This window comes from Melanaphis sacchari, unplaced genomic scaffold (genome assembly GCF_002803265.2).
Source record: "Melanaphis sacchari strain LSU unplaced genomic scaffold, SCAv2.0 Contig20_pilon_pilon, whole genome shotgun sequence".
Lineage (NCBI taxonomy): Eukaryota > Metazoa > Arthropoda > Insecta > Hemiptera > Aphididae > Melanaphis > Melanaphis sacchari.
In genome coordinates this window covers 4,047,253-4,073,208 of record NW_020271042.1, presented here as the reverse complement: position 1 = coordinate 4,073,208, position 25,956 = coordinate 4,047,253, and the positions used below count along the sequence as shown (strand labels likewise).

General features: G+C 25.1%; 4 protein-coding genes across 7 annotated transcripts in view; 3 read left to right on the top strand and 1 right to left on the bottom strand.

Annotated features, from left to right (window-relative positions):
• LOC112593800 (FGGY carbohydrate kinase domain-containing protein) overlaps positions 1 to 3,456 on the top strand; it is a 31,066-nt gene extending 27,610 nt beyond the window's left edge. For all 4 annotated transcript variants that reach the window (XM_025338349.1, XM_025338347.1, XM_025338346.1 and 1 more), the window contains exon 11: positions 3,319 to 3,456. In XM_025338349.1, coding sequence (XP_025194134.1) covers positions 3,319 to 3,403 — 85 coding nt within the window. In that variant the 3' untranslated portion in view covers positions 3,404 to 3,456. The remainder of the gene's footprint in view (positions 1 to 3,318) is intronic.
• Positions 3,457 to 3,504: 48 nt separating this feature from the next.
• On the bottom strand, positions 3,505 to 8,765 carry LOC112593612 (guanylate kinase-associated protein mars). Its single transcript, XM_025338096.1, has 9 exons — positions 8,551 to 8,765; positions 7,974 to 8,056; positions 5,377 to 5,866; positions 5,149 to 5,239; positions 4,849 to 5,013; positions 4,604 to 4,757; positions 4,402 to 4,503; positions 4,051 to 4,308; positions 3,505 to 3,961 (listed from the first exon to the last, which is right to left on the bottom strand). Exons 1-9 carry the CDS (start codon positions 8,562 to 8,564, stop codon positions 3,678 to 3,680), a joined length of 1,641 nt encoding a protein of 546 aa, XP_025193881.1. The 5' UTR covers positions 8,565 to 8,765; the 3' UTR covers positions 3,505 to 3,677.
• Positions 8,766 to 9,424: 659 nt separating this feature from the next.
• LOC112593577 (manganese-transporting ATPase 13A1) lies at positions 9,425 to 13,466 on the top strand. The gene has a single exon (XM_025338046.1). The coding sequence runs from the start codon at positions 10,008 to 10,010 to the stop codon at positions 13,443 to 13,445; it is 3,438 nt and encodes a 1,145-aa protein (XP_025193831.1). The 5' UTR covers positions 9,425 to 10,007; the 3' UTR covers positions 13,446 to 13,466.
• A 3,280-nt stretch (positions 13,467 to 16,746) lies between these two features.
• LOC112593515 (ester hydrolase C11orf54 homolog) lies at positions 16,747 to 24,651 on the top strand. Its single transcript, XM_025337924.1, has 7 exons — positions 16,747 to 16,993; positions 18,354 to 18,452; positions 19,056 to 19,231; positions 22,408 to 22,575; positions 23,830 to 23,926; positions 24,093 to 24,262; positions 24,344 to 24,651. Exons 1-7 carry the CDS (start codon positions 16,891 to 16,893, stop codon positions 24,482 to 24,484), a joined length of 954 nt encoding a protein of 317 aa, XP_025193709.1. The 5' UTR covers positions 16,747 to 16,890; the 3' UTR covers positions 24,485 to 24,651.
• The last annotated feature ends 1,305 nt before the right edge of the window (positions 24,652 to 25,956 follow it).

Sequence of the window (25,956 nt, the reverse complement as noted above, 5' to 3'; positions counted from 1 at the left end):
TATATTTTTAAATGTATGAGGGGGTTATTCTTATAAAAATTGATTTAAAACATATAAACTGACCACCGGGAGGGAAGATTTTATCCCATAACCAATTCTTCCCCTATGTGCATCACTGCACTACATAAGTACTGAATTGATTCCCAATAAAAATTGTTTATCACCACACATTCATACTGCAACTATTCGGATTGGTTTCCATAGGTACTAAAAAATAAGTAAATTAATATTTATTAATATTCGATGACTAATTTTTCATCACAAAAAATGTAAGTTTAATTTTCATCTGATCTGCTACAAGACGAACTAGTAGCTATTTACTACATTGTTGCAAATTGTTTAAACAGAAAACTTAAATCAGAATTTTATTCCACTCACCCAAAAATAATATTTATTAATTGAACAATATCCAACGTGAAACATATCTAAAATAAAGAAGTACACTTAAAGTAAAAAAAATATTTGAATAGGAATAACTACTCAATGAACAAAATAAATGAAACAATTTCATCACTGCCAAATTTCTAATTATTTCTTAAAAATTGTACCTATGTGTTATTAATGTATTATTTGTATACCATATTAATTTATTTTTACTGTAATAAACTTCGGCTAATTAAGTTAGGCAATTAATTTAACTATTTTATTATTAGTAGTATTAATAAATACATATAGAACTTATATAGTTATAATATCGTTATTAACACAAGCACAGAAACATCATGATAAATTGAAGCGACTTATCGTAAATCAACAAGAGGTCAGAGATAAAATTTTAACATCTTAAAATAAAATAATACAATTCACAGCAAATGCAGCGACAAACAAAAAAAAAACGTTAAACAAAAATGTTTACTTAGTTCCTGAGCCGAGCAATGAATGTATTGATTTTACAATAATGTGCTTTTTGTGGACCATATACATGAAAGGTTGTCGATAAAATACTTCAATTTTCAAAAATGGGGGTGATTTTGGATAACAAATTAGATCTAGTTTGTACTTTGGAAAAATCAAACTTAATAATTCCCAGCACTTATTTTTATAAATACTTGAAATTTTCACCTAATGTTAATGTTATAATTTTCTATTTATGATAAATATTATAATTTTTAAAATATTTCGACTAATTGTGAGCTTATAGGTAACAGAAATTATCAATATATTTTTTTTTTAAATGTCTATTAAAAATTATTTATCAAATAAAAATTTACAAAAATCAAAAAAAGTATTAAATTACTTTTTAATTAAAATTAATACAAATTTTTGGTTTTACACCTAAGATTTAAAAATGTAATGCAAAGTTGTTTATTAGTTTTAAACCTATATAATATGAGAAAAAAAATTTACTAGAAAGTCGAGGCAATTTTTTATGAACACTACATTAAAATATTTATGACATTTGATACTCAACTGTAAAATAGTTATTTCTTTTCAAACAATTTTTGAAAATAATAATAAATAATAATAGATACATGAAATTTTCAGCAAATATTTATATTATAATTTTTAATGTACAATAAAATTTAAAAATTGTATTAATTCTTTTAGAATTATTTATAGGCGTGAGAAATTTTCAATTTTTTTTTTCTATAAATGTTGATAAATAATTATTAATATGATTAAAATTCTTAAAAATGTAATAGTTACAAAATTTCACAAAAATTATTCTTATATCTGTATGAAAATATTAAAATACATGCGGGTATAATTATTTGTATATGCATTTAAAGTTGAAATTTTACAAAATTCATAAAAATCGCAAAAAATTACAAACTATTTCGTAGTTATAAATTCATAAAATCTTTACTTTTTGTATTTCAGTTTTGAAAATGTAATACAAGATTTTCATAAGTAGTTCATACTATAACGATAAAATATAAAAATGTTGTCATTGGGTGGGCGACGAGCACAAATTCATTGTGCCCCGATGGCCCGATCAACGTTACTAAATTTCCTCTCCTTTTCGACACGAATTATATATCGTTGCCGAGCACAATTGGATTGTGTCTGGATTCTATTTTTATTACGATTTACGAAATTTTTTCTGTCATATCGTCTTCGTATTGCTATCGTCGACCGTCTTCCGTGGCACAGACTTTATATTTTATTAACATATGATAAAACGTAAGTTCGAAGTTGTGATTGTGGAAATGAGGAAAATATTTGTGCCCTACCTTCAATAAGCCCCACTGGATAATACCAAAAGTAAAATGAATTACTTAAATAAATAAAAATGCTATATCAAATAAACATATTATCTCTTCTTGCCTCTTGGTAATCTATATAGGCCGATAAGATAGTCTCCGCGCAAAATTATTTTTCGTATACAATAAAATTTAATTGAATCCAAATTGAATACACTAATAACACTTGTCACTTAATAATGATCCACTTGACACCTAATGTACAGCAGAGCTAGGTTTCCACTTGACCTTTTTTTTATGGAATACAACAGGACGGTATATTTTTCTTCATTTTTATCAAAATATACAAGATAACGAAATTCTGAGTTACCATATTATTGTCTATGATAAAGCGCGTATCAAGAGCATAGTTTGATTTTTACTAAAAATAATTTTATAAAAACTTTAACTCAAAACTGTTTAATGTTAACTACTTTTAATAATAGATTTTTTTAACTGTTTAGGATTTCTGGTACATCTGATAATGCATATCTTTTTTTAGATCACTTTGCAGATGAACAAAATTTATATCACAGTATCAATTAACAGTCAACTTACTGTTTGGCGTTTGCACTCTGTAACTTCACGAATATTCGCTTATAATTTATATCATTGAATATTTCATTAATTTTTATAGCAATTTAAAAATATATATTTATTAACAACAAGATTATAGATATATTATTCTATAATTTTATTATATTAATTAATTAAATATTATATTAATAGCCAGCTGATCAATTAACATTAGCCATGAGCTCATAGGAAACAATAATTGTGATTTTAAAAAAAAAAAGATGAGTAGTATATTTAACTACGAACTAATGAAATATGATAGAAACACTCCTTTCTTAAAAGTAAACAGAGCTCCATTACTTTAATGTGACCATTTCAAAAACTAAATTTTGAATACCTTAATATTTAAATATTACATAATTAATGTAGAATTTAGAAAGAAAAGTCAACTATCCACTCGATTATATATATATATATATTAGCCATGTAATTATCCATATGTCACTTCCCATAAGATAATATATTATACGAGTATAAATTTAACATTTCACATGTTATTAATCAAATTTAAAATACTGTTATTAACATAACATAATATGCATTTTTAATATATTTACAGATATCATAAAAGAAAATATTCAGTTTATTTGGAAATGCTAAAACATCAGAAAATGTACAAGACCATTATGTCAAGAAATCCATGAAAATAGTATATTTTAAGTAAAATAATAGAATAAATACAGTATACCTTTTATAACTACACATTTATTTAAAAATAAATAAATGTTTGATGAATAATTAATAAAAAATCAGAAAAACACCAGAATAAAATACAATACAAGTTAATCTTTTTCATTTTAGTCAAGAATCTTGATTACTAGGTGTTTTACTTGTTGATAATATGTTTTAAATTTCAACATTTTGTTAACTTATCAAATAAAAAAAAAGGATTTATACAAAAACCATATCACTTATTTACTAACATTTGTAATTTTTTGAAGGTTTATTGGCCAGTCTTGAAGAACGCCTTATTGATGATTTATCATCTTCCATATCAAGCAAGGTTTTAGTTACTGTCTTCTTCATTTTTGACTGAGCTTTAAGAGTATTTTTTAAGTTAGTTATATTTCCAGTTTGGTTAGAAATTGATGTTCCAATAGGTTTATTCCGAGATTTTACTTCGTTGTTCTGGTTTACTTTAGTTTTTTTTATAGTATGTGGAGTCACAACTCTGTTTTGAATGGTTTTAAGTTTGATATTTTCTACAAATGTGTTCATAACAAAAATATTAATATTGTACAAAATAAATTTTAAAATCCACAGTAAATATCATCTAATATTTTATATTTACCATCACACGAATTTTCAGGTGTTACGAATCCATTAACAATTTTTTTAGGAGATTCAAAGTGAATGTTCTTACGCTTTGTGCCTTTCTCATTTTCTACCTTTTTTAATGCCGGTTTTAATGGAGATACATGTGGCGTACCTAGAACTATTGGTGTCATACCTGACCTACGAGCCACATATGATAACTCCATAGTCTTCAATAGCACGGGGGTAAAACTTAAATTTTTCTGATTTGAAGAAGTTGGAGTACTAGAAGTAACTTTAAATAGAAATTTGAAATACATATTAAAATACTTGGAACAGACAAACATTAATACTTATTTTATATAATTAAATAAAATTAAAAACATACGATAAGTGTTATTAGACAATTTCATTTCATTGAACTTTGAATTATTTTTGTCATTAGAATTTTCATTATTAAGTGTACTTTTCTCTTCTTTTAATTTTTGAGCTGTTAAAAAAATAATATTATTAATATATTAAAATAAATACAATGGGCATGTACATTTCTAAAAATAAAAATAAATTGACACTTAATAAGTCAAACTTACTCTTAATAAAATCTGCAAATTTTGATTTTACCACTGGTCGTTTATTTAAAGTAGGTAGTTTGTTAATTACTTGTTTAGCAATCGGTTTTAATGGAGCCCAATTATTTGTTTTCAATATGGCAAGTTGGCTAAATTGGCCTTCTAATTTTTCAACCTAATACATACACAAATATATTAAAAAAAGAATTTTAAAATGGTCATTATTTATAACATTATAACATAATAAATATTAAGGTTATAATTACTTGTAACAATAACATATCCCAAAATCCATCTAAATCGTCTGTGGTTATAAGCATTGCTCCAGATTTATTATCAAATTCATTTATCAAAGAACGCATTTGCATAAATTTGTCAGTTGTCAAAAGTTTTGTTTGTCCACATACAACATCTATTTCATCTTTGACAGACTAAAAAACAAAACATATTTTCAAATCATTTTTATTAAATTATAGAACAAATGTATTGGATTTGCACATGTATGTTTAAATAGTACTTCTAAAGCATATACTGTAGTTGACACTTTTATTTAAACTATAATTTACTTGTGGAATATTGCTGCTATTTTCAGAAGATAATTCTGCCCAATATTTAACTTTATTTTGTAGTTCAATAGTTTTACTGTCCAACTTTTTCCTTTAACATTAATTAATACATAAATATTTAGTACTAATTAAACTTGAAAAAAAAACTAATAAACACTCAATATTTTTCAAGAATTATACAAATTCAAAAATTAAACAACTAAATGATATTTTAAACAAATATGTTACCTATAATTATCAGCAACATTGTTATCTTCATATTTATCATACAACTCAGATAATTTTGGAGGTTTGCGAGGACTTGGTTTCCACTTATGGCCACGTGTTGTACAAACAAAAGGACTCAATACAATTTCAGGGACTACTGGTTTCATTTTGTCAATTGTGTTATTAAGATTGTCCATGTCAATTTCCTCTTGCAAATTATTTTCATTTTCATTCAATGTTGGAGCATTATCTTTAACAATTTTTATTTTATTCAATGTGGTTTTAGTATTAGACTTTTCTTCAAATTCTTTCAATTCTTTAATTGCACTTAAAATGACTCTTGGTTTTTTCATTGGTTTCATTAATGATGTATCAGTAGATTCAACATTAATGTTAATCAACTTAAGTGGTTTACATTCATTCGATTTGTTTGTTTTCTTAGATACTTTTGATGTCTTAAGTGTCTTCATTTTTGAAATTGCATGATCTTCAACCAACTCTAATTCCTCATCTAAAACGATAAGTTATTAAATCACTTATATTGTTGCTCCCTAAATGATGTCTAATATATTTTATTACTGACATTAAAAAGGGTAAGGTAAATACTAAGTTCTAACTTATTGTGAGTTTGAATGACAGAATAGTAAAACAAAAACCGTTCCTACAAAATTAATTATTGGCTAAATATGATATATTTATTTATTTATTTGTAATGTGTAAAAAAATTATTTTTTGAAATAATACAGATCATATTTTATATTATTATGTAATTTTAACATGAACTTATATGGTAAATTAAAAATATAAGCTATTTCAACTATACTAGAAACATTAATGATTGATTCTTTAAATCAAATTTAAATGAGTTCATTTCCAATAGTTTTATAAAATATTAAATTTAATTATGAATGCCTGAGGCTGAAAATTAAATTAAATTTTAAGTTGAAAACAAAAAATATTAAAATTTATTTCAACAGATATGGTTGCATATTAATAGAGCTCAGATTTTGTAGAAAATGCTTCTTTTTAGGGGAGTGTAATAAAAAGATAATTATTATACATAAATACATTTTGAATTGTTCTGATTTCAATGAAGTAAACTTTTTTTTTGCTTTTTTTCATAAAACCTGCTTTTTATTGCTTTTTCCCTTATTTGTTTATTTTTACTTATTTTCTTGAAAATTTAACTTCTTTATAAATTATAGACTAAAAATATTATATTATTATTGCCAGAAATTATAAAATTTATGAAAAAACTAGTAATAAATCTATGACTGATAAAATAACTATTGTTATTGTGTCAAAATTGTAGTTTTAAAATTATATGAATTATATCTGCGTATTTTTATAGCACATTCTAATACTTTAGTTGACCAGTAAATATCAAACAGTGAGGTATAGTGTTCTAAATAATTTCTCTTTCATCGTTATTAGCACCCAATTGAGTTTTAATGAAAGTAACTTCTTGACCAAATATATGGTCTTAAATTCCTTTTTTAATATTTAATTTTATATATAATTTAAATTTGTTCTGTAGAATTAAATTTAATTAATGCTTTTTTTTGGCTCCTTAAAATGATTTTTCAAAGATTTATTTTACTACAAAATCTGAGCCCTACTTATTAATGAATATATTGAAATTGAAGTTCTAAGTATTTCATTAAACAATAGTAGCTTAATAAAATCTTCATTAAAATAAAAATAATAATAAATGCATCACATCTAATTACTGATCAAAAAAAATAATAAAAAAAAAAATATAAGATACAAACAGAGCTGTTAACATTATATGATTATAAATATAAGATAATTTTGATTTTATAATAGGTATCTACCATAATTTAACTTAAGACAGAGTAAAAGTAATAATAAGTATTTATTTATTTTATAATATTATATTTTGAATGATTACTTAATCATATTTTGATGTCATTGAGAAATTTATGTCTAATTAATTTATATTCATTTTTATTCTTTGATCTTTTAATATGAAATTAAATAAGTATATTTTTTGATAAGCTAAATTATTTGCATATGCAACAGCAACTAGCAATTTGGAAGAAGTAATTTATTTACTCATAATAGTTTATAAATTATTTCTAATTTCTATTGCTTTGTAAAATTATTTAAATAATAAACCAAAACTATAAAAAGAAATATTATTAAAAAAAAAAATGTATGTTAAAAATAATTTATATTTTGTCCAGAAAAAAACATGTCAATTCTACATATTCCCACTCAACAGCCAGTCATTGAGATTAGTTCCACTATAGCATAATTTTATATAGAGCTGTGCAGAAGAACAAATTTTTATCGAGTAAGAGTATGGATAATTTAACCTGTGATGAAATGTTAAAATTTTCCTTTGTTTATACTATTTATCTAGATGTTCAAGCATTATACTCACTCAGTTTTCTTAATTGATTATTTAAAATATTTTTTATACTTTAGTACTAACATTATAATATAGTTTTAAAATCAAAATTTATGTAGGCATTAGAAAATAATGACAAGAGATAGCCAGTGATAAAATATTTGTAGATGAAATCCATATTTATACACATTTATGATAAATGTAAATATAATTTTTTACTTAGCAATAAATAGGTATAACTTACTTTTTTTTAGTATTTTAGTTTTTTCTATATTCTCTTTTTTCTTTCCTATTGGAATTCTGTTTTCCTTCATTAAGGATTGAGATCTGATTAAAAAACATATTTTAATTTTAAATTATTAAAACAAAGAGAAATTGACAAATTACATTTTTATTTTTACAAATACACAGAATAGTGTATCAATTATTGTATTTATCTATATTAATATTGTATATATATTATATTATATTATATATAATACATAGTAGACTATTTACCTAAATTTGAACAATGTATTTTATATTTGTTAGTCAAATTTAGTACTGTTTAATTGCCTAAAATTATATAAAACTCAGACAAATGTGTAAAACTTAAAATAGATATAGATTAACAAATATCTATACTAAACACACTAAAAATGAAAAATAATTTACATTATTTACTAATTTAATTTAAAAAATATTACAAAATAAAAGTTATTTTATAAATATAGGTAATGAAAAGTAGGTACCTTTATTTATTAAAATCAATAATTAATATTAAAAATATAAATAGGTATGTACCTTACTTTTCAGTTTCAAAATTAATACAGAAAACTCACTTTTTTGTCGTCATAGTAGATGATTGTCAATATTCTCACAATATTGTGATGTAACAACAATGAGGTACATACAAAATAAAAATATTAATTTTTATTATAGCACGTATTCAATTCAAATAATTGTGATTTTGCGTTACATTGACATAAGTATACAAAAATGTGACACTTATATTAAGAAGAAAAATGATTCACAAATAAAATATCAAAATGTTAAATGACTATAAAAAGCTAATGAAAACTTTAAAATATATGTTAAAAATAATCGTAACCAGTATTAGTATAAATTATAATAATACTGGTATACGATGGTAATTAATAATTAATTTCAATTACAAATAATAAGTGTATAAAAGTGTAACAGTAAACTATGCAATGCGAAGTAAATAATAATAATAAATATTTAAATATCAAATAATAAATAATATGCAATATTGACAATATTGTAATAATGAACAAATACAAAATGAACAGTAATCACGCATTAGGTAATTTACGATTCAGATGTTTTTATCGGCAATAATATTGACGATTGTTGGAAATTCAAAACACAGAACCAAAACCGTTAAAATCACGTCAAATCGAATTTCAACCAATCGTCGTCGAGCATAATGTGATGCGGACGATGCGGTGCAACCTGCTTACGGGAGAAAAACAAACGCGTGAATAAAAATTTTAATCTATCAGGCAAGTTCGTCATGGAACTATGTATATATTATTATGTCGTCATATTTTACGCCCGCCGACTATCGGTCATGTTTTGAGGTTGGCCGCATTGGCCATGCCATTTAGGTTAAGATTCATAAACATTCTCCCGTTTCGCTATCTCCAGATCTCTTATCACTTATCGTCGGCGTAAGCACTATACAGTAAACACTATTTTTTATAAGCAGTTGTTTAGCAGTAATGCAGTATTAATTTGTAATAATTATAGTGGTAAATGATTTTTTCAATTGCTCGCTCAATAATTTTCTACTACTTATCAAGCGTTACAATAATCGTTCGTTTTAACCAAATCAATTAATCAAAATAAATATGGAATGCCTTTCCTATTTTAACTTAAATTATTATTAAGCTATGTCGCTAATTCACGACTACTGGTACACTGATGTACTATCGACCTGTTACCGGTCCGGTTTCGTCGTCAAGCGTTCTTGATAGAGTAGAAACGAATCGACGATCATCACATTAAGTCAATAAATCACCGTCGCTGGTCGGACATCAAACATCAGTACGTCTTTATTGTCATTATCATCAGCATTCAGTACGTAATTTAATCGCCAATTTGCGCTCATTCTATGCTCACACACTATGTTCGCCTACCATCCAGTTACTTTGAACATAAACCACTCGTCCTAATTCTGACGCGTTCAAGGTACCGTTGTTTTTTTGCTAGTCAGTATCAATAGTTAATCGTTAATTGTTTTGTTTTATTTTCATCCACTTCAAACGCCGTGGCAATGGCCATTGACAATCTGATTGACTCAGTGTCTCTATATGTGCCCCGTCATGTTGCGTTTCACGGAGCCATCTTTCCATTTGTTGTCCTTTATATCTCGTGGTCATCTGCTTGTTATTTCACTGACAATCTTCTTGATTTCTTTTTTGCTGGTATTTTTGCCATTGGTATTGCCCAAATATTGTGTTCACTAAGCTGTTACTGGTCTGTATCATTTAGATGTTTATTATCATGCCGACGTGTCACATCCCCAAAGAAAGCTGCTTTGGTCAAAGTATTACCCACTCCTAATAATGGATTCACCGAATTAGTGATGTTAAATACATTTCAAGACCAAGACTTGAAAACTGTTACATGGTTTAGATACCAAGAAATCAAATATATATGGAATGATGACAAGAAATGTTTTCATTCCTTAGAATTTCCAATTTCAAACACAATTGAACAATACAGAAATTGTAAAGGCTACAATAGTGATGAACAGTTATCTAGAGCTGTACAATTATATGGTCGAAATCGACTTAATATACAATTACCAAAGTTTAATGATTTATTTATAGAAAGAGCAACAGCTCCTTTTTTTGTGTTTCAAGTATTTTGTATTGCATTATGGTGCTTTGATAAGTATTGGTACTATTCTTTATTTACCTTAGCTATGTTAGTACTATTTGAATGTACCTTAGTCAAGCAACAATTACGTAACATGGAAGAAATCAGGAATATGGGTAATAAACCAATTCATTTGCACGTGTATCGCAATAAAAAATGGCAATCTTTATTAAGTGACGAACTTACACCTGGCGATATTGTATCTATTACAAGAACCAATAATGACCAAACTGTTCCTTGTGATTTATTACTCTTAAGAGGTTCGTGTATTGTTGATGAAAGCTTATTGACTGGTGAATCTATTCCACAGATGAAAGAATCAATTGAAAATATTGCCGATTATAGTAGAAATTTAGATTTTGAATCTGATAAAAAATTGCATATTTTATTTAGTGGTACAAAAGTAGTTCAACATACTTCTCCTATGAAAACATCATCAAATGTGCGTGCCCCTCCAGATAATGGCTGTATTGCTTATGTGTTACGAACAGGATTCAACACATCACAAGGTAATCTACTACAAACAATATTATTTGGTGTCAAGCATGTCACTGCAAATAATATGGAAACTTTAGCATTTATTTTATTTTTGTTAATTTTTGCAATTGCTGCAGCTTATTATTTATGGATTAAAGGCACAGAAGATCCAAACAGGAGCCGTTATAAGTTATTCCTTGAATGTACCCTTATTCTCACTTCTGTTATACCTCCGGAATTGCCTGTTGAATTATCACTAGCTGTTAATTCATCAATTTTATCCTTATCCAAACTTGGAATATATTGTACTGAACCTTTTAGAATTCCGTTTGCTGGCAAAGTAGAAATATGCTGTTTTGATAAAACTGGCACTTTAACCAAAGATGCTTTAATTGTTGAAGGTATAGCTGGTGTTGAAAAAGATATGATTCCAATGAACGAAGCCCCTGAACATACTATTCAAGTTTTAGCATCTTGTCATTCGTTAGTTCAACTGGAAGATACATTAGTAGGAGATCCTATTGAAAAAGCCTCTTTGAATGCAATAAATTGGAATTTGACTAAAAATGATTTTATTGTACCAAAGAAATCAAAGATACCACCATTAAAAATATTGAATAGATTTTACTTTTCTTCATCTTTAAAGAGAATGTCTGTATTAGCAGCTTATAAATGTACAAAGACAGCAAATAAAATTATTCATATAGCAAGTGTCAAGGGTGCCCCCGAAGTGTTGAAATCAATGTTATTAAATATTCCTAATGACTATGACAGTACATATCTTGAACTAGCTGGACGAGGAGCTAGAGTATTAGCGCTTGCTAGAAAAGAAATGACTACCATTCCAAATGATTTAAAAAATTTAAAGAGAGAAGACTTGGAATGTGATTTAAATTTTGTTGGATTTGTTGTAGTTTCATGTCCATTAAAACAAGATTCAGAAAATGTTATAAAAGAACTTTTAAACTCATCACACATGGTAACTATGATAACTGGGGATAATGCATTAACTGCATGTTATGTAGCTAATGAATTAAATTTCACAAGATCTTCAAGTCAAATCATTTTAACACTTTCAGAAATCAACAAAACATGGTGTTGGATAAGTGATAGTTACAAAATTCAAGTCCCATTAAATGGAAGTGTTAGAGAATTAGTTGATTCATATGATTTATGTTTGACAGGAGACGGATTAAATTTTCTTAATCAAAATCACAAAGATATATTGAAAAAAATTATACCACATGTATGTGTATTTGCTAGAGTGGCTCCCAAAGAAAAAGAATTTATTATAATAACATTAAAAGAATTAGGTTATTGTACTTTGATGTGTGGAGACGGTACTAATGATGTTGGTGCCTTGAAACATGCACATGTTGGTATTGCTATACTTGCTAGAGGTAAAGAAAAGATAAAATTAAAGAAAGATATATTTGCCAATAAATCAAGAAAACCAGGAGAAAGTGTAGGTGATCAAATGAAAAGATTAATGAAAGAAATGGATGAAGAATCTGTAACTGTGGTGAAGTCAGGAGATGCTAGTATTGCTGCTCCTTTTACAAGTAAATTTTCATCTGTAAATTGTGTTTGTCACGTGATTAAGCAAGGTCGTTGTACTTTAGTTACTACACTTCAAATGTTTAAAATATTAGCTCTGAATGCTCTTATTGCTGCTTATAGCCAGTCAGTTCTTTATGTTAAGGGTATAAAATTTAGTGATTCTCAAGCTACTTTGCAAGGATTGCTGTTAGCAGCTTCATTTTTATTTATTTCAAGGTCAAGTCCTTTGAAAGTTTTATCCAAACAAAGACCACTGCCTAATATATTCAACATCTATACAATATCAACTGTATTATTACAATTCATTATACACTTTTGTAGTTTAGTATTTTTAGTCCAAGAAGCTAGTGTGTATGCTGAAAATGATCCTGTGAATGCTACTTTGCCATCTTCAAATGATGGATTGTTGTCCAATAGTACAAATTTAGATTCTACAGATTCAGATGTAGACGAATTTAAACCTAATGTGGTAAACAGCGCAGTATTTATTATTTCCATGGCATTGCAAATTTGTACCTTTTCAGTCAATTATCGAGGACGACCATTCATGGAAAATTTAATAGAAAATAAACCATTGCTCTACAGTACAGTAGGGACAATTATGGTAATATTGTTTTTAAGTATGGGTACTTTACAAGGACTTAATGAGCAATTTGAAATTGTTCAGTTTCCTCATGAATTCCGAGTTATTTTAATTACTGTACTTATTTTAGATTATTTTGGTTCTTATATAATGGATCGATTATGTTTATGGCTTTTTGGTGAAGGAAAATTTAAAAAAGTGCCTGTATAAAAATATTTTTTAATGTTAAAAATGCAATGATTAATAATAAATGTATTATTTATAAATCATTATTTTGTATTGTTATAATATGAGTTTATTAATTTAAAAAAATATGTTATAGTAATAAAAAATATAATTACTTTTACAGCAGCTTTTTTTTTATAAATAAAAGTTTAAAAAATTCACAGAAAAAAAATGTATTTGTGTTAAGTGCAATATTGTATAAAACTATGATATAATATGTTGTTAATTTAGGAATAAATAAAATGAATGTAAAAATGATTTTATTGTACCTATTAATATCCATTATTTATAATTTATTGGTCAATATTAGTTTTTTCACAATAAAATACACAGCATTTATTATAATGTTATTTTGTTGATAATACCAATAGTCAATATTCATTCATTAGCGAAGACATGGTGTATTTCATTTCTACTTTTTGTATAAAATAATAATTTACTGAAAAACTTATTCAGATAAAGATTCATATTTATAATAAATGTTAATACAAATACTACATGAATGCAGATACTTGAACTATGAAACCTTCCAATAAGTAAACATTCTAAAAATTATAAAAATAAAAATAGTAAAACGGCAATAGCTTTTTATTTTTTTTGTCAATTTTGTAAAATAAAATATATTTATTCTAATATATCTATTGAAACTTCCATATTTCAAAAGGAAAAAATTATTTTTTAATTAATAGAATATAGATTTAGTTTGATTCTCAAAAATATTTCTTTATACTATTAATTGTAGAATAGTCTATTCTATAATTGTGTTGTATGTAAAATCTTTTTTTTTGCAGTTTTAACCTAATTAATTAAATACAATTCGGTAGGTAGCATAGAAAATATAAGAGAATATTTTTTTATCTTTGTTAGGTTTGAAATTCATTGAAACCAATTTAAAACAATTAGAATTTAAATAATATACCTTTATATATTGACATAATGATGATCCCAAATCCAATACAAGTCACTGTTATTTTTTAGAACTGTTTTCCTATTAGTATTCTTATCCTATCCAATACAAATGGTTTTACTATTACAAATACAACCTGTCAGTAATATAATCTATTGTTGTGAAAGGTAAATCAGAGATATAACTGAATAAGTAGGTACTGTTTACTATCTAACGTTAATTTTTTTCCCTTTAATATGAAATTTTTTGAAATGTTACTGTAACTACTAAATCCAGAATTCGATCTAATAGAAAATAATTTTATCTACTATTAATATTCAAATATTAAGCATGTAGTTGACAATTTTAAATAAATATATAAATTATCAATAATAGTATTTAATTAAACCTTCAACTCCCTTAATCTGCAAATTTTAACAAGGACCATATTATAAGGTAAGACATTTTACGGCAAGTTCATACATTTTAATCCAATGAAAAATGTGAGCATATTAAACTAAAACACAGAAAGAAAATTATGAAATAAATTTTTGTAAAAATATCAAAATTAAAAATTAAGCAACCTCTCTGCTATATAGTAGGAGTTGAGTGTACCTCATCGTTGGGTAAGTTATTACCTAGTTAGTGCATTAATTATAAATACTAGTTCTTATAATCAATGATTACTGTTATGATGTTGATACATGTGTTAAGCTTTAATATTATGATAAATCATTGAATACTTAAATGGTTCTGAATAAAGATGATCTGTCAAAGTCCAGAGCCTATATTACAAAGTAAATTTTATAAAATGATTTTTGATATTGCTATAAAGTCATTTATTTTACTATTAGAATTATGGTAGATGACTTAATTTAATTTAATTTGATTTGTTTATTCCAAAAACATAACATTCATAATATTATGATAAATACTACTACTTATTTTTAATTTTATAATTTAAACAAATACATCTTGAATTATTAAAAAATAATAATTTTTCTAAAAGCAAAGCGCTCAAAAATATATATATATGTATGTATTTTATTTTGAAATAAAAAAAAAATGAGCACTGATGATTTATAAGTCTAACCAAAATATTATTACAATCCACAGATATCCATATTTAATATTAATTCTCTATTCTTTCATTTTTTTTTTTTATCTAAATAAACATAGTTATGAGCAAAGCCGACTTTAGTTACGATCGACGTGTGTGACGGCCAGGGGCGCCAAAATCAGGGGAGGCGCGAGAGGCGTTAAAATTAGAAAATTTTAGAAAAATTTCTTTATAATTTCAGTAAAATATCTAGCTTTGAAAAGGATGAATTACTAAAATATTGCGCTGATCTCCAAATAGCTTTGACTGATGGGTTAGAAAGTGATATTGAAACAATTTTTCTTTACGACGAATTAATTAGCACATAACACTCCACCAAAATCAACGATTGCAATTCACCCCTCGATGTACTTATCTAACTTAATTTAAAAAAAAATCAATTAGAGGATTTATACCCCAATATATGGATTTCATTAAGAATTTTATTTACCATACCGGTCACAGTCCGGTTAACTTAAGTTAATAAAAACCTACCTAAGGTCAACTATTAGCTACACTGAGTATTGAATATGCTATTGCTCAAAATTTGGACTTCTCGGAACTAATTAAAGTATTTGCAGATAAAAAAGCAAGAAAAGTGAACTTACATTAGATTTTTTTTTATATTTAGTACCTCTGTAACAAAGTATTTTACTAATAATAAATTATATTTTATATTGATAATTATTAATTACTATATAATAATAACTAAACTAAGAAAGTATATTTTTTTGAATTTAACTAATTTCCTTAATTTTTCCTGTTTAATGTTTAAAAAGAATGTGAAGGGCGCCAAATAATTTTTGCACTGATCGCTGAAAAAGCTAGAGCCGGCCCTGGTTATGAGGACTGTTGTAGCGCGGTGGTGGGCCACAGTCACTTGTGTCCGGCATCAACCGGCGTTGCTAGCTCTTGGATGGGTAATCACCTGGTTTCTTAAGGACGAATCCAAGGCGTACACACATACACATACGTGTTCTATAACCTTGCATACCCTATACAAAACTTAAAGACCTACTCTATCTTTTAACAACTAACGGCTTTAGTTGCCGGGCTTAAAAGATCAATTAAAAAAACAAAATTAAATTTTAAGTGTTATCTATTTATCTCACCTTATTTTATGGGTTATCTTTGTACAAGACATAGACTCTATGGTACAAGACTGTTAATATGAATAATGATAATAATTACTGTTACGTACTCACTTATTTCTCATCGTGTTTTTTATTCGCGTGTTTTTATATATGATGCCGTAATATTAACTAAAGTAGTTTTATTTATAAAATTATATAAGTACTAGAATACCAAATGCCGGCAGTAATATAGGTGACAGTGGCTAACACCAACCTAGAAATTCATGTCCGTGGTCTATGCTAATCGTTTTAAACCGTGAATTATTAATTACTTTTTGTTCGATTTAAAAAATAAATAAAAATTTCTCTGAAATGGCTACCGAGAATTACAATTTTCCAAGTACCTTAAACATAAATGAATTGCCCGTAGTGCACATCAAACTAAACACACCGCCTTTAAGTTGCATTGTTAAAGGTACTTACCTATAGTATTTCAATATTATTGCTTATTATTATTTAATTTGCTTTTTAATACATAATAACTTATTATTAATAAGGGTAGTCTGATTTTCAAAATGAAAAATGATATTTATCTTTTATGTCTAATACTATTATTAAGTCATTTTATTAATATTCATTATAGTCTATAGGTACTTAAATTGCTTAATTTGTTTTACAATTGTCTATTAAATAATATAATTATATATCTCGTATGTCTTAATTTAATCTTATTTATTCCTAATTATTAACTAATTACATTTATTATACATAATAACTCGGGGATAAAGGTTAAACTTACTAGAAATTCGGGAGTTAAACTTACGGAACAGATTAAAAAATATAGACAGATATTTTTATTTTTTGATGTATAACATTTTTGTTTATATACCTATCTATCATTATCAAAATGCTTTGAATTTCAACTTGAAAGATGGTTTCTGATAGCAAGTTAAATCCAGTTATTATTCTTAAGTATTAACAGTAAAAAGTTCTTGATACTTTTAAAATTAACTAAGAAAAATAAATGATAAATTAAAGAAAACCTAACCTAAAAACCTTGCGTAAAACCAATTTTTAATTTTCAAATATTTTAATTTTTTGAGTTATATTTATAAGCATTCGAAATTTGAAATTTTTTTTTCTTTTAAATGTCGATAAAAAATTATAATTCGAGGATTCTTGCTAATTGTTGTAATAAATTTAAGTATTTAAAAATATATAAGATACGTTGTATGCACGATTGATATTTATATAAGCATTTAAAGTTCAAATATTGACTAAATTCTTCAAAACCACGAAATTTTAAATAGAATTTTGTAGTTAAAAATATATGAAATGTTAATATTTTATAAGTATTGAAAATTTAATGCAAGGTTTTTCATAAATAATTTAAACAGTAACGAAAATAGATATTTAAACAATTAAAAGATGTTTTCAGACAATTTTATTGGATTTTAATTACTGTTTGGACAAAATATATCAAGATATTTGATTATAAAAATTATAAGATACTCTATTTAAGTACTTAATATATTCTGCTCTGCTGTACATAAAAAGTCCTGTTAAAAAACAGTTTTTAAATAGTTAGGGGTATTAAAATAAAATTAAAATTTACAAATAATTACCTATATTCACCGAAATTATATAGATAGATAACTTATACAAATATTAAGTAATGTGTATAAAATATACCTTATGTTATTGATGTATCTATTTAATTTTTGAAAATACATTGAGATTTTTGGAATTTGTAAATATCAAACTAAGTAGGTACCTATACTTACAGTATCATGATAGTAACAATGCAAATTTATATTTTGGTTTTTCTATTTCAGCCATATTACCTGAATTATTAAAAAATTATGAAAATGCTAGTGCAGAGGTAGTTCAATGTCCAGATTTAACTCAACCACCGTTTAACTTAGTTTCCGAAGGTGAGCATAAATATATACCAACCTATATTGGCTATATGAAAGTTTCCCGTTTCCGCCAAAATTTATTTTTGTGAAAAAAGACGTTTCCACCAATTATTATTTGGGAACCATGTACAAATGTTTCATATTTTTATCATACGAAAATATTCTTATTAATATAAAAAAACACAAGTAGATAATAATAATTCATTATTCGAATATAGGCATAGTTAAATTAGAGTTTTTAAAAATTATACAATATCATCTCACATTCTCGCATATCTGTTGTATTTAAATATTTCGATATTTCAAATAATAATACAAGTAATAATTATACTGTTTTAAAAATATAAATTATAATACAAGTATATAATAATAATAATATATAGACACGATTAAATTAACATTTTTAAATAATAAACAATTGTATATCACATATTTCGATACTTTATACGTACCACAACATATATATTGCTTAAAAATTAAAATCATTAGTTTCCAAAGTTTTTTTGACGGAAACGGGCCATGCCCAACTATGTTATTTTTGTATTAATTAGATTACCATTGGGACATTACCTAGGTGTAAATATATATGTGTACTGTATACATTTTATTAATTTGTAGGACTAAGTGGTAACGAAAACGTATTTGACATCGGCGAAATAACTAATATGATACCTTCAATAAAACGAGAAAAATTGTACAATATTAAAGATTTAAAACAAATTACTGGGTCCGATCCTTTGGTTATCTTTGGAGCTTGTGCCGGCCCTTATCCATTTTTGGGAATAGACAGTGAGGCAAGTATACAGATTGATTAACTTAGCCTGCTCGTAATACCTACATAATGTATGTTTATTAAGGTTCTAATTTCTAAAATTTTTTAATTTAGTCTGAGAATATTTTTTCATATTTAAATTTGATTTTCTATTAAGAATTGTCCCGTATCAATACAAATTTCTTTTTTCAAATTACAATCTTTTTTTTTTTAACTGTTAACTGTAAATCCCAAAATATATTAAATATATATTTATCTATATAGTAGATATAAATACTTTAACAAATCAAAACTCAAACATATGTTTCTAAGTTATTTAACTTTATGTATTTGTACCAAGGATAATAATCCTCAACAGTAGTTTTATATCAAATATAAACTATATTAATATTCTATAAACTACAGACGATTATATCAGTATAATACACTAATAATATTAATCATTAAATTTTAAAATAAAATTCTTACACGTATCGATACTAATTAGTAATTAGTAATTACTAGGGCAATGAAATTATTTCATTTTCGTGTTTTTTTTTGTAGATGCTTTTATTCATTGCTAAGTGAGCTTAAAATATGTTTAGTTTTACTGTAAATTAATTTTTTTGTTATAAAATATTTTTATTATACAATCTATAAAACAGTTTACAATAAGCATAAGTGATGTCTGAAGTGAAAAGACCACCCATTGGTGGTACTTTGTGAATTTAAATTTAAATAAAATATTATCGTAATAAATGCGATTTTTTTCTTTTAGTGCAATTTTAACTATTTTTCATCATTTTTTTTTATAATATTAAGATTACTTAACTTGTTGGTATATAAAATAAAAATTAAAAGGCGCAAACCTATGTTATATATTTGCTAAGCTGTTCATAAATATTTCTACACCATGACTATCAAATTTTGGTTGTTAAGATAAAAAGTAAAAACTTGTCCTATTCTGTCGACAATCTTCAATTATAGTTATGTTTAAAAACAGGTACCTACTGATATCGTTATTTATAACTTGTGATCGATTTATAGTGGTTTGTTAAACGTTGTCACTTGTCACGTCAATTCTTTCATTAAAATGCCAAAAATCATACCAAGTAAATCAGTCCTATTAAAAAATTATGAGTCTGAATTTAGCTATACTATTTTTTCTTCTGATAGAAGTATTCTTTTTTGCAAGATGTGTGAAGTGCAAGTATGTGTCGATAGACGATATATTGTGACACAATATGTTAAAACCGATAAACATTCTAAATCAGTGATTAAAAAAACTAATAGCACATATTTTAAAGTTCAAAAAATTATTACAAGTACAAAAAAATTAAAATTTTTGTTTGATTTATATAAAGCAGTGATTTCAAGTAATAAACATTTGCATAAAATTAGCAACATACATTTTCGGTCATTTTTGGAATAGTACACGTGCAAAGAAATTTCAACTGTCACTACTTTATGCAAAAAAGCGGAAAAAAGCTAACCACTCTTCAACACCTAGATAAACTTTTTGACAAATCCATGTTAATTTTGGTCGAATGGAATACGCCATGATGACGGCTTGTTGTTTTTATCTAATGTAGTTAAAATAGTTTCCCTAATTAAAGCTTTTTACTCAAAAATAGTTCACATAATTTATCTGCAATCTTACGATATTCGTAGAATTGTGGAAAACATTAGATGTTTAAGTTTTGTTTTTAGAAGTTTTTTAGATATTTTCCAAAATTCGCCTAAGTAAAATGAATATTTTTTACTATACTGTTTAAAGAAAAAGTTCCAGGTAGGTATTAATTTATCTTTTCATCCCATAATAACTAACAAGGAACATGGATAAATGCTGCATCTTACTATTGTGAACATTTTGTAGAAGCAAAAAAAGTAATAGGTACAATTAATAAATTCAAATGATGCTAATTTAACAAAGAAGCTAATCATCTTATTTTAGATAATACAATTATGAAAACCAAATTAGTAATCATTCATTCCAATTACAGTTTCATATCAACAGAAATTACTAAGCTTGAAATCCAATATGTTCCATTAATCAAAGTTTTATCTATAGTTAAAAAATTGAAATTAAAATAGAAAAAATTTTATAAACCAGAAATTCAAAAATATTTTACAAAAAAAAATATGGATTTTGAACAATTGTTATTATATCTAAACATTTTAAGTGGAGAAATACAGTCAATTGAGGGATTTCCAAAATACTTGATCAGCAACGATCTAACCATTCTAACCTATATACTTAAAATACGCACCAATTACAATCACTGAGGTAGAAAAAAACTTTTTTCGATACAAGAATTTATTGAGCAATAAGTAATAACACTGATAACAGACGTTCATTTGATTTTAAAAACTTAAAAAATCATCTATCGTGCGATGTAATATGCATTTAATTTTTTTTTTTTTTTAATATTATAATATTTCTTTTTATTGATTAATAATTATTTATATTATTTTTAATGCAATAACTTTACTGCCCTAGTATTTACCTACTATAATATTCAATATCATTAATCTAAACATAAAATTTAATCCATAATATTACTTAAGATGCATAATAATTTAGCAACTGCTAGTTAGATGTTTGATTTTTATTTATATTACATATATCTACATCAATATTTTAAAATAAAAACTAAATAGGTACTTTACAACTTACTATAAAAATGGCGATTCTCTATTGTAAAAAATTTGTATCTAAACAAGATAAATAGTATGAAAACTTAAGTTAATTAGAAAAAACTGGAGTTCAATTATTATAGGTATTCATTAATTTCCATACTCAGAATTTGAATAAAGGCAAGTGAGTATGTATAGTGCATAACTATGTAGAATAAAGATTCCAATTTATTATCAATAAATTGCATAAGACAAAATATCACCATCACCTTTTAAATACTATACCTGATGTATTATTTACTATATAAATAAACATATAATTAACATCATTAATTATCATGTGTTATTTTATACATAATACAAAAATCATGTATTTTCACTGAGATGTTATATTATTGTAAACAGAAAAAGGTTATTGAACATTTAAATCAAGTTAAAAATGACAAAAGAAACTAGAGCTTGTTTTATACATTTTATTATTAAGTAGGTATAACAAAAAAAAAAAAAAAATAAATTATAGTTTATCAAAATAATGAAATTTACTAATATTTTATTTCATGAAGTTTATAATTTATAATAAAGTGTGTGGTAAATGTCAAAATGACTGGCGATCAAGTGGAAAACGGAACACACGCTCACATGACGAAATCTAATGACGACCCAGAGTGTTGCCATAAGATGTTACCCAACGACGAAATGAGATTTTCATTTTTGGCCAATTTTTTTACTAGTAACGGTTTTAAAGGAGAAGTAAGTACAAAATATGTGTAAAAACCTATTAATATTTTAATTATAAATAAGTAATCAAAATAGGAACTATTTATAGTATATAAATTTATTTTAGTAAATCTTTTTTAAATTATCAATTTAAAGATAATTTAAAAAAAAAAGTATAGGCAAATGGGTACCGCTTAACTATGCAATAGATATAAAGTCAATCACTGTTATTACAGGTGTGTTAAATTTAAGTTCAATGATATATCATTGTATGCGAAAAACAATTACGAGCAGATAGCCGGAGACAGTCGTCAATATCAGCCTATATATCACTAAGTACCTTATTAGTACCTACCTATATTTTATGATTTGTTTATTATATGCCTATTAAAGTTATACATTTTAAATTTTATACTACGATAAGTTGATTAATTTTTTTCTGAAAATATTGTATTAATTATATTATTATTATTTAATTATTATAATAATATATATATTTAAACTTTATTATATTCACTTATATAACCCTAAATTTAATAACGATTTTTTGTAATTACCGTAAAAACGTAAAAATAGATTTATAGTTTAATAATAAATAATTAAAAATAAATTATAATTGTTTTTCATATACAATTATTTATCATCGAATTCAAATTTAACACTTGTTACTTCCATTAAAATGACTTAACTCAATTACTACGAAAAGTACGAGATAATTACACTTGATACTTGTAAAGCAGACAGCGGTTATCTTCTATTCATATTTGCCACTTTTTTTTTATTGTATTATATCTACCAAATATCATAGAGTCTACTTACAATACACACTAGTGTACTACATATCCTTGATTGTGTAATTCCGTGATTGGATATATTAACAGTTTTTAAAAAAAATCATAAATTTCGATATAGGTTATCTGACTGTTCAATAATAAATCATTTGTAGCTATTTCATAGATGTATTATTAATATGTTTAATATTTCAAGTGGTATAACATAAAAAGAATTTTAAAATCATTTAGGTTATAGGCTATCACTCTCAAGAGTTGTTGCATAAATTGATTGATCGGTATGACTAACAAAAAAATTGAAATTTTTTTTATCTCATAATATTATTATTATAAAAGGTATCGTTATTATATAAGTATATCCATATGTTATACGGTTTTGAAATAAATTATTATCGTAGACCTAACTTTAATTATCTTATGTTTCTTGATTTGATATAATATATTATATATAATAAAGTAGGTAACTTTAATGATCTTAATATTAATGGTTTTTTAGGTTTTAAAAATTGTTTGCGAAGTAAGAAAAGGACCGTTAAGTTTTAGTATGTGTATTAGAGAAGCATTAGTGAAGCATTTTGGAGATGAGATAATTGGTAGGGATTAATATTAATTTTGATACTACTATAATCATTAATAAGTAATTCTATATTTCCTAGAAATACATATTTTTAGTTCGTTTATTACATATTTATACTTAATAACTACGAATTTTGAATATTATTAATTTGTTTTTATTATTTGTTACATGTATAAATATAGCGATAGGCGGAGTAATATTCATTGAAAATGGAAAAGTGAAAGTTCATGTCATTAAACCAAGCTTTATGAAAAAACCTTCAAAATCAGAAAAAGAGTTAGAAAATTTGGTACATTTCATTGAATTATCTCCTCCTTTGGCAGGTGTTGGATGCATCGTTTCTCATAATCCTGTAATTTCAAAAATTATTTTTCTACGCATAACCTATGTGGTTGTATTTAATATTTATTAAAAATATTTTTTACATTTTTAGGGGTTGAATTTAAGATTTCAACATTTCCACTTGTATTCTGATCACAATCAAGGAGGACATTATCACAACGATACGGAACCGAATACCATTAAATATACTGGTTATTTTGGCGTTTCCAAGCAGTTTACTAAAATTGATTAGTCAAACCTTAAGCTAAAACTTATTATTAACGATCCAGTAATCAGTATGGTATATCTCTACCGATACATTTTTCTCAAGGGGTTTTTAGCCGAACAAAACTTTTTATCTATTTATAAATTTTACAATTGTGTAAATACTAGATAAAATAGGTATTTTTACAAATTGTATACAAGATTTTAATTTTTTTTGTATCATTTGAATTATTTATCAAAAACTTGCAATTATTAGTACCTACATTTTTGAGTATACGGCAGGGACAACTTTAACTTACCGAACTACTAAAGAGCTTATTCAAATTATAAATATAATCTAATTATAATGTCTAATTCTACGTTTATTTTTTAAAAAATTATAATATTCCTCACATTTTTTATAAAATATTTTGTTTACGGAAAATTTTAAATATGAGTGCCACTATAAACATTTTTTTAAGATTTAACCGACTATTGTTACAGATTAATTTTACTATCTTTGTTACCTTACTTTCTATACTTCCTACTTATAAAATAAGAAATATTGTACTTTGCATTGCTGCAGCTATAAAATAGAACCTTCGTTAAAGAAATTATAAATTACTGACACAAGTGCACGAGCTAACTCGGTATAATAGTTAATAGGACCTAATTTAGACATCCAAATTATAGTGAATATATACGTAGCACGATTTAAAACTTTGTTTTTACAAGTAGTAGTTTTTATAAAAACTTTATAGTTTTTTTTTTTTGTAAATAATATAGGTAGTCAGTATAGATAAAATAAATTTACAAAACTATTACCTACGTTTAAATACAACGAAATAATAATAGCATAATAGTTTTTTGTGGCTTAATATTTGTAATTTATTAATTATAAAATTAAATATACCTACCAATTTAATCAATGCGTAAGTAACAAAAAGTTACTAATAATTCATGATAATACTGACCTTCAATTAATCTGATTTAAAATAAGGATCCAATGTTTTTAATTTTTTCCTTATTGGCTCCATTTCAGTATTATTTAAATACTCTCGAGATACGAGACCTTACGTGACGTCGGCATTCATCAAAACTCAAGAATGATATAATACACTAGTAAAATTGAATAATTAAAATCAGTCGAAAGAATAAATAATAATAATAAAAATAGTGATAAAGATCCAATGTTGAACATCAACAATTAGTAATAAGTAATTTTTTCCACGAATACAAATAATAATTGTTCGTATTTCGACTTACTATCGATCAATCCAATCGATCATATCCTAGCATCAAATAATAATTCGTATACGACGATTTAGTCGTGAGTTGTTGTGACTCGTGACCCATGAGTATTATGCGAAATTTTCAAAACACACTAATTATTATATTATTGAATGTTTTTAAAATATAATTTTACATGTTATACTGAATTGTGTCTCGAGTTGTGTCACATAAATAGTTTCAGTTTCACTAATTTAACAATGACTAATTTATTGAAAAGAAATTTTTTGA